Below are 10,000 nucleotides of genomic sequence, written 5' to 3'. Positions count from 1 at the left end.
AGAGAGAGAGAGAGAGAGAGAGAGAGAGAGAGAATTCACAAAATGGGACAAACACCAAATTGGAACTCTGCATGCAGAATTCTGCAAAAATATTGTCTGTACAACGTAAAACACCAAATAATACATGCAGAGTAGAATTAGGCCGATACCTACTAATTATCAAAATCCAGAAAAGAGGCTTAAATTCTACAACCACGTTAACTGAAGCGATTCCCAAACCTTCCATAAAGCCATCACTCACAGAGATGAACCTGGAGAAGAGTCCCCTAAGCAAGCTGGTCCTGGGGCTCTGTTCACAAACAGACCCCACAGAGCCCCAGGACAGCAACACAATTAGACCCAACCAAATCATGAGAAAACAAACAGATAATTACTTGACACAGTGGAAAGAATTAACAAAAAACTAGAATGCTATTTGGCCCTAAACAGAGAGTACACAGTGGCAGAATACCTGACCACTGTGACTGACCCAAACCTAAGGAAGCTTAGTGAGCATAGCCTTGCTATTGAGAAAGGCCGCCGTAGGCAGACCTGGCTCTCAAGAGAAGACAGGCTATGTGCACACTGCCCACAAAATGAGGTGGAAAACTGAGCTGCACTTCCTAACCTCCTGCCCAATGTATGACCATATTAGAGACACATATTTCCCTCAGATTACACAGATCCACAAAGAATTTGAAAACAAACCCAATTTTGATAAACTCCCATATCTACTGGGTGAAATACCACAGTGTTCCATCACAGCAGCAATATTTGTGACCTGTTGCCACAAGAAAAGGGCAACCAGTGAAGAACAAACACCATTGTAAATACAACCCATATTTATGTTTATTTATTTTCCCTTTTGTACTTTAACTATTTCTACATCGTTACAACACTGTATATAGATAGACATAATATGACATTTGAAATGTCTTTATTATTTTGGAACTTCTGTGAGTGTAATGTTTACTGTTCATTTTTATTTAACTTTTGTTTATTGCTTTGGCAATATTAACATATGTTTCCCATGCCAATAAAGCCCTTAAATTGAAATTAAATGAGAGAGAGAGAGAGAGAGAATTTCAGAACTCGGGAGATTTAGCAAGTTTACTCATCTCTGTTGGTGTGCAACAGCCCTACAGTTTTTTCACATACATCACACTAAAGTGTCACTCAAACACAGATCGCACACCTATTCAAAAAGACAAAGACCGTCTTCATGATTTCCTTTGCCTCTTTAATGAGTTGAAAAGTAATTTTGGTTCAAATCCCTGTGGAATGTTTCCTTATTTATAAACTTAATCCCCGTTCAGCCTCTGTCTGGTTCTCTGGTAGGCTACTTTAAAATGGCCTGTCTTTATCTCTGGGTAGTAATGTTGAATATTTCTCTCCCTCTGTCTCCCCTCTCTCGCCCTCTCTCCCGCTCTTTCTTTCTCTCTTTCTCCCTCACTCCCTCTGCGCCCCTCTCTCTCTCTCTCTCGCTCCCTCTCTCTCTGTAGGTAACACTTGTCCCTACATCGTAGACGATCCTAATGAAGACACCATCAGTGTTCTAGTGCGCCTCATCACAGGGAAGAAAGGTACCAGTCCCTTTATGATGACGTCACTGTTTCTGATGATGTCACTGCTTCTGCTTATGTCATAGGTCGTAAAGCAACCCCTAGGCTTTACCCCTTCTGTGTTGGTGATCTGAAAGTGAAAAAGATGTGTGTAAACTCTCCTATGCCCATTACAAGGCCAGGTTTAGGCATATTGCTTACTACTATACAGGCTGTTCAGATCTGCAAACACAGAGAGACGTCTCTGCTAATAGGTTTGTGGGTTTTGAAACCACTAACTCCATCAATACGAGATAATAGCCAATTGAGTTTGAGCGCGGTCATCACACTGATCTGATTTCATCCACTGTCAATAATATCTTCCCTAAAGAGTGTGTGTGTGTGTGTGTGTGTGTGTGTGTGTGTGTGTGTGTGTGTGTGTGTGTGTGTGTGTGTGTGTGTGTGTGTGTGTGTGTGTGTGTGTAATCACTAATACAGTTATGTATGTAGTAATTAAAGGCAGTATTTGCTGAAGTGCTCTATGTGTTGTAGAGAATGCTGCTGCCCTGGAGGAGCTGTTACTGGAGTACGAGAGTAAACAGATCGGCATCAACAAAGCCTCCTCAATCAAGTGAGAACCCTGTATATAATACATGCATAGACATACCTACCTTAAACAGTGTTCTGCTTAGTCATACTGGGTGAGAGTAATGACTGTACACAGTACCTTCAGAAAGTATTCATACCCCTTGACTTATTCTACATTTTGTTGTGTTACAGCCTGAATTCAAAATGGATGACGTTTATTTCTTGCTCACCCATCTACACACAATACACAATAATGACAAAGTGAAAATATGTTTTTAGAATTTTTTTGCAAATTTATTGAAAATTAAATACAGACATATCTCATTGACATAAGTATTCACACCCCTGAGTCAATACTTTGTAGAAGCACCTTTGGAAGTAAATACAACTGGGAGTCATTCTGGATACGTCTCTAAGAGATTTCCACGCCTGGATTGTGCAACATTAGGCAATTTTTATTTTCTAAATTCTTCAAGCTCTGTCAAATTGTTTGTTGGTCATTGCTAGACAGCCATTTTCAGGTCTTGCTATAGATTATCTAGCAGATTTATGACAAAACTGTAACTCGGCCACTCAGGAACATTCACTGTCTTCTTGGTAAGCAACTCCAGTGTAGATTTGGCCTTGTGTTTTAGGTTATTGTCCTGCTGAAAGGTGAATTCATCTCCCAGTGTCTGGTGGAAAGCAGACTGAACCAGGTTTTCCTCTAGGATTTTGCCTTCCTCTCCGGCAACTGAGTTAGGAAGGACGTCTGTATCTTTGTAGTGACTGGGTGTATTGATACACCATCCAAAGTGTAATTAATAACTTAACCATGCTCAAAGGGATATTCAATGTATTTTTTATTTTATTTTTACCCATCTACCAATAGGTGCCCTTCTTTGCCAGGAATTGGTCTTTGTGGTTGAATCGGTGTTTGAAATTCAGTGCTCGACTGAGGGACATTACATATAATTGTATATGAGGTAGTCATTCAAAAATCATGTTAAACATTATTGTTGCACACAGAATTAATTAATGCAACTTATTATGTGACTTGTTAAGCAAATCTTTTCTCCTGAACTTATTTAGGCTTGCCATAACAAAAGGGTTGAATACTTATTGAATGTATACATTTCAGCGTTTCATTTTTAATTCACTTGTACAAATTTCGAAAAACACAAGTCCACTTTAACATTGTGGGTATTGTGAGTAAGCCAGTGACAAAAAATCTCAATGTAATTTTTTTTTTTTTCAGGCTGTAACACAACAAAAATGTATTCATTTTTTATATCTGTGTCCATATTATCCATGAGTTTCTAGTAGAATAGACCATAATGGTTCATGAGAAAATAGCCTAATCAAGTAATCAATTACCTCAATTGCCACCAGTTTGACACCAAAACATTGACAACAAATATATTTTGACATAGTAAAATACATTTATTTTCCTTAGTTTGTAAAAAATATATAAAGGATATAACACCAGTGGTATTCACTAAGTTGACGGTTTATATTTAGTATAATGTTTTACAGCTTTGTCATTCTATTTTTTTATTTTAAAATCATCTTGCTTAATTATTTCATATTTTACATGTGATAAGGCCACACAGTGGGCCAGAGATAATTAGACATCTGAAGTACTCAAAAGGGCCACTAGATGTTTTGTGAAAGATTACAAAAAGAATTGAAAGATACCAACATTCTGGTAGTTTACTGGTAAACTTAGAAAGTTTCCAGTAATATACCCTCCCTTTGAGACCCTATTCCTATGTGAAGACTCAATAGCACATCTAAGCCAAATGAAGTCAGTTAAGATGGTGTCTCATGAAGACATGACATGCACAGTTTGAGCTACTCCAGGAAGTGATGTTGCAGGCTATGTGAGTGCTGCCCCCTCTCATTGAGTAACTCAAGTTAAAGGCCGACCGGGGTACTGCAAGCTACAATTAATCAGGGCTGTCAAACTCCTTCCATGGAGGACCTAGTGTCTGCTGGTTTTAGTTTTTTCCTTTCAATGAAGACGTAGACAACCAGGTGTGGAAAGAGCCTTTCTAATCATTGACCTTCATTCATCAATCAAGACACTCCGTCTTCCGTGGAATGATTGTCGTCAAAACTTGTTTTTATTTACACGTAGACTGACCACACAGTTTTCTTTTTTCCCATTCACTAAAATAGTGGAACCTGTTTTCTGCTAACAATGCCTACAGTAGCGCGGTCGGCCTTGAACTCCTGTGTCTTCACACACACACTGACTGACCAACCGACCGGTTCTCTATACCCTGTGCTGTAAAACAGGTTAAAGGACAGGGTATAGAACACAGGTTACAGGACAGGGTATAGAGAACATGTTACAGGACAGGGTATAGAACACAAGTTACAGGACAGGGTATAGAACACAGGTTACAGGACAGGGTATAGAGAACATGTTACAGGACAGCGTATAGAACACAGGTTACAGGACAGGGTATAGAGAACAGGTTACAGGACAGGGTATAGAGAACAGGTTACAGGACAGGGTATAGAACACAGGTTACAGGACAGGGGTCTAGAGAACAGGTTACAGGACAGGGTATAGAACACAGGTTACAGGACAGGGTATAGAACACAGGTTACAGGACAGGGTATAGAGAACATGTTACAGGACAGCATATAGAACACAGGTTACAGGACAGGGTATAGAGAACAGGTTACAGGACAGGGTATAGAGAACAGGTTACAGGACAGGGTATAGAACACAGGTTACAGGACAGGGTATAGAGAACAGGTTACAGGACAGGGTATAGAACACAGGTTACAGGACAGGGTATAGAGAACAGGTTACAGGACAGGGTATAGAACACAGGTTACAGGACAGGGTATAGAGAACAGGTTACAGGACAGGGTATAGAACACAGGTTACAGGACAGGGTATAGAGAACAGGTTACAGGACAGGGTATAGAGAACAGGTTACAGGACAGGGTATAGAGAACAGGTTACAGGACAGGGTATAGAACACAGGTTACAGGACAGGGTATAGAACACAGGTTACAGGACAGGGTATAGAGAACAGGTTACAGGACAGGGTATAGAGAACAGGTTACAGGACAGGGTATAGAGAACATGTTACAGGACAGGGTATAGAGAACAGGTTACAGGACAGGGTATAGAACACAGGTTACAGGACAGGGTATAGAGAACAGGTTACAGGACAGGGTATAGAGAACAGGTTACAGGACAGGGTATAGAACACAGGTTACAGGACAGGGTATAGAACACAGGTTACAGGACAGGGTATAGAACACAGGTTACAGGACAGGGTATAGAGAACAGGTTACAGGACAGGGTGTAGAGAACAGGTTACAGGACAGGGTATAGAGAACAGGTTACAGGACAGGGTATAGAGAACATGTTACAGGACAGGGTATAGAACACAGGTTACAGGACAGGGTATAGAGAACAGGTTACAGGACAGGGTATAGAGAACAGGTTACAGGACAGGGTATAGAGAACAGGTTACAGGACAGGGTATAGAGAACAGGTTACAGGACAGGGTATAGAACACAGGTTACAGGACAGGGTATAGAACACAGGTTACAGGACAGGGTATAGAGAACAGGTTACAGGACAGGGTATAGAGAACAGGTTACAGGACAGGGTATAGAGAACAGGTTACAGGACAGGGTATAGAGAACAGGTTACAGGACAGGGTATAGAACACAGGTTACAGGACAGGGTATAGAGAACAGGTTACAGGACAGGGTATAGAACACAGGTTACAGGACAGGGTATAGAACACAGGTTACAGGACAGGGTATAGAACACAGGTTACAGGACAGGGTATAGAGAACAGGTTACAGGACAGGGTATAGAGAACAGGTTACAGGACAGGGTATAGAGAACAGGTTACAGGACAGGGTATAGAGAACATGTTACAGGACAGGGTATAGAACACAGGTTACAGGACAGGGTATAGAGAACAGGTTACAGGACAGGGTATAGAGAACAGGTTACAGGACAGGGTATAGAACACAGGTTACAGGACAGGGTATAGAGAACAGGTTACAGGACAGGGTATAGAACACAGGTTACAGGACAGGGTATAGAACACAGGTTACAGGACAGGGTATAGAGAACAGGTTACAGGACAGGGTATAGAGAACAGGTTACAGGACAGGGTATAGAGAACATGTTACAGGACAGGGTATAGAACACAGGTTACAGGACAGGGTATAGAGAACAGGTTACAGGACAGGGTATAGAGAACAGGTTACAGGACAGGGTATAGAACACAGGTTACAGGACAGGGTATAGAGAATAGGTTACAGGACAGGGTATAGAATACAGGTTACAGGACAGGGTATAGAGACACAGGTTACAGGACAGGGTATAGAGACACAGGTTACAGGACAGGGTATAGAACACAGGTTACAGGACAGGGTATAGAGACACAGGTTACAGGACAGGGTATAGAGAACAGGTTACAGGACAGGGTATAGAGAACAGGTTACAGGACAGGGTATAGAACACAGGTTACAGGACAGGGTATAGAGAACAGGTTACAGGACAGGGTATAGAGAACAGGTTACAGGACAGGGTATAGAACACAGGTTACAGGACAGGGTATAGAACACAGGTTACAGGACAGGGTATAGAACACAGGTTACAGGACAGGGTATAGAGAACAGGTTACAGGACAGGGTATAGAGAACAGGTTACAGGACAGGGTATAGAGAACAGGTTACAGGACAGGGTATAGGACACAGGTTACAGGACAGGGTATAGAGAACAGGTTACAGGACAGGGTATAGAGAACAGGTTACAGGACAGGGTATAGAACACAGGTTACAGGACAGGGTATAGAACACAGGTTACAGGACAGGGTATAGAACACAGGTTACAGGACAGGGTATAGAGAACAGGTTACAGGACAGGGTATAGAGAACAGGTTACAGGACAGGGTATAGAGAACTTGTTACAGGACAGGGTATAGAACACAGGTTACAGGACAGGGTATAGAACACAGGTTACAGGACAGGGTATAGAGAACAGGTTACAGGACAGGGTATAGAGAACAGGTTACAGGACAGGGTATAGAACACAGGTTACAGGACAGGGTATAGAGAACAGGTTACAGGACAGGGTATAGAACACAGGTTACAGGACAGGGTATAGAACACAGGTTACAGGACAGGGTATAGAACACAGGTTACAGGACAGGGTATAGAACACAGGTTACAGGACAGGGTATAGAACACAGGTTACAGGACAGGGTATAGAACACAGGTTACAGGACAGGGTATAGAACACAGGTTACAGGACAGGGTATAGAACACAGATAACAGTAGAAGTATATAAGGCACAGCTTAATGGAAAAGTCCTCTGGATTATGTTTGTTGGTCAGATGTTCTGAAATGTTCTGCTGTTCTCTACTGTGAGTCTGTGACATTTCCTGTGGGCTTGCGTTCTGGAACGCTTTACATACTCACATACACAACACACACAACACACACACACACACACCTTTTCTGTGGTCCAGGGGTAACCAGAGGTGGTGGAGGTCGTTGGGGTCAGAGAAGCATCACAGGACCCTCCCACACAATGGAACAATAGGCTGCTCTACACTGAGTGGTTTCATAAAGGCTGGGATGGCAGAGCCACTTGGACACTGTGCATTTTAATAAAGGGAGGGCTCTGCCCGTTGCCAGGCATTTCACTGGTAGGCCAGGGGCTTCATTAGGCCAGGGGCTTCATTAGGCCAGGGGCTTCATTAGGCCAGGGGCTTCATTAGGCCAGGGGCTTCATTAGGCTAGGGGCTTCATTAGGCTAGGGGCTTCATTAGGCTAGGGGCTTCAGTAAGCTAGGGGCTTCATTAGGCTAGGGGCTTCATTAGGCTAGGGGCTTCAGTAGGCCAGGGGCTTCATTAGGCCAGGGGATTCATTAGGCCAGGGGCTTCATTAGGCTAGGGGCTTCAATAGGCCAGGGGCTTCAGTAGGCCAGGGGCTTCATTAGGCCAGGGACTTCATTAGGCCAGGGGATTCATTAGGCCAGGGGCTTCAGTAGGCCAGGGGCTTCAGTAGGCCAGGGGCTTCAGTAGGCCAGGGGCTTCAGTAGGCCAGGGGCTTCAGTAGGCCAGGGGCTTCAGTAGGCCAGGGGCTTCAATAGGCCAGGGGCTTCAGTAGGCCAGGGGCTTCAGTAGGCCAGGGGCTTCAATAGGCCAGGGGCTTCATTAGGCCAGGGGCTTCATTAGGCCAGGGGCTTCAATAGGCCAGGGACTTCATTAGGCCAGGGGATTCAATAGGCCAGGGGCTTCATTAGGCCAGGGGATTCATTAGGCCAGGGGCTTCAGTAGGCCAGGGGCTTCAGTAGGCCAGGGGCTTCAGTAGGCCAGGGGCTTCAGTAGGCCAGTGGCTTCAGTAGGCCAGGGGCTTCAGTAGGCCAGGGGCTTCAATAGGCCAGGGGCTTCAGTAGGCCAGGGGCTTCAGTAGGCCAGGGGCTTCAATAGGCCAGGGGCTTCATTAGGCCAGGGGCTTCATTAGGCCAGGGGCTTCAATAGGCCAGGGACTTCATTAGGCCAGGGGATTCAATAGGCCAGGGGCTTTAGTAGGCCAGGGACATCAGTAGGTTAGTGGGGTTGGTTTCTGAAGAGGGCGATGTAGTTGGACTGAAACCAGATATGGGGTATTGCTGTTTGTCCCTACCCTATTACACACACACACACATGCACGCACACACACACACAAACAAACATATGCATACGCCAAAACCATGTAAAAGTGTGTTTTGCATGTGTGGAGCACAATGGTCATTTCCCCATTTGTGCATACCTGCTTTTTGATTTTGTGTGTGTGTGTGTGTGTGTGTGTGTGTGTGTGTGTGTGTGTGTGTGTGTGTGTGTGTGTGTGTGTGTGTGTGTGTGTGCCTGCTTGCCTTCCTGCCTGCTCATACATGTTCTCTCTCTCTCCCAACTCTAGGTTCCCGGTGCTGTCTCCTTTGACTCAGTTCCTCTCCTTACCCAGACTGTGTCCTCACCAGTCTCACCTCCACACCATCTCTGGTCTGTCTGGCCCCCGACACGGCTACTGCTGCTCCCGCTGTGCCCAGAAGAAATGGCCCCCCATCCTCCTGCCCCCCCTCGGCCCCCTCAAACCCCCACAGTTCCTCCTGACCCCCCTCAAACCCCCTCAGTCTCTCCTGTTACCCCCTCTGGACCTCCAGACCCTCCAGAAGAGCCCTCTCCTGCCCCCCGTGGACACACACCACTCCACCACTAAGATCTCCCAGACCCCCAGGGCTGGGTCAGGGTTACTCCCTGAGGGGAAGTGGAGGATGCCTGGGGAGGTGACCCGGAATGTTGGGAGGTGAGGATGGAAACACACACACACGTATACTGTTCCTAAGTGTGAGCATTGTGTACATGCAGTTGAAGTCGGAAGTTTACATACACCTTAGCCAAATACATTTAAACCCAGTTTTTCACAATTCCTGACATTTAATCCTAGCAAAAATTCCTTGTCTTAGGTCAGTTAGGATCACCACTTTATTTTAATAATGTGAAATGTCAGAATAATAGTAGAGAGAATGATATATTTCAGCTTTTATTTATTTCATCACATTCCCAGTGGGTCAGAAGTTTACATACACTCAATTAGTATTTGGTAGCATTGCCTTTCAATTGTTTACCTTGGGTTAAACGTTTTGGGTAGCCTTCCACAAGCTTCCCACAATAGGTTGGGGGAATTTTGGCCCATTCTTCCTGACAGAGCTGGTGTAACTGAGTCAGGTTTGTGGGCCTCCTTGCTCGCACAAGCTTTTTCAGTTCTGCCCACAAATTTTCTAAGGGATTGAGGTCAGGGCTGTGTGATGGCCACTCCAATACCTTGACTTTGTTGTCCTTAAGCCATTTTGCCACAAATTTGGAAGTATGCTT

At 44.4% G+C, this 10,000-nt stretch overlaps 1 protein-coding gene across 4 annotated transcripts in view; it reads left to right on the top strand.

The window, feature by feature from the left end:
* Nucleotides 1-10,000, top strand: part of LOC106581397 (tumor necrosis factor receptor superfamily member 19L) — a 64,222-nt gene that overhangs the window by 46,083 nt on the left and 8,139 nt on the right. For all 4 annotated transcript variants that reach the window (XR_014381931.1, XR_014381932.1, XR_014381933.1 and 1 more), the window contains exons 7-9: nt 1,482-1,562; nt 2,073-2,151; nt 9,045-9,431. Coding sequence is in view for 1 of the 4 variants with exons in the window: in XM_045704022.2 (XP_045559978.2) it covers nt 1,482-1,562; nt 2,073-2,151; nt 9,045-9,431 (547 nt within the window). In the remaining 3 variants the exon portion in view is untranslated. The remainder of the gene's footprint in view (nt 1-1,481; nt 1,563-2,072; nt 2,152-9,044; nt 9,432-10,000) is intronic.

Source organism: Salmo salar, chromosome 20 (assembly GCF_965601325.2).
Source record: "Salmo salar chromosome 20, fSalSal1, whole genome shotgun sequence".
NCBI classification, from domain to species: domain Eukaryota; kingdom Metazoa; phylum Chordata; class Actinopteri; order Salmoniformes; family Salmonidae; genus Salmo; species Salmo salar.
This window is presented reverse-complemented; position numbering and strand designations above follow the sequence as displayed.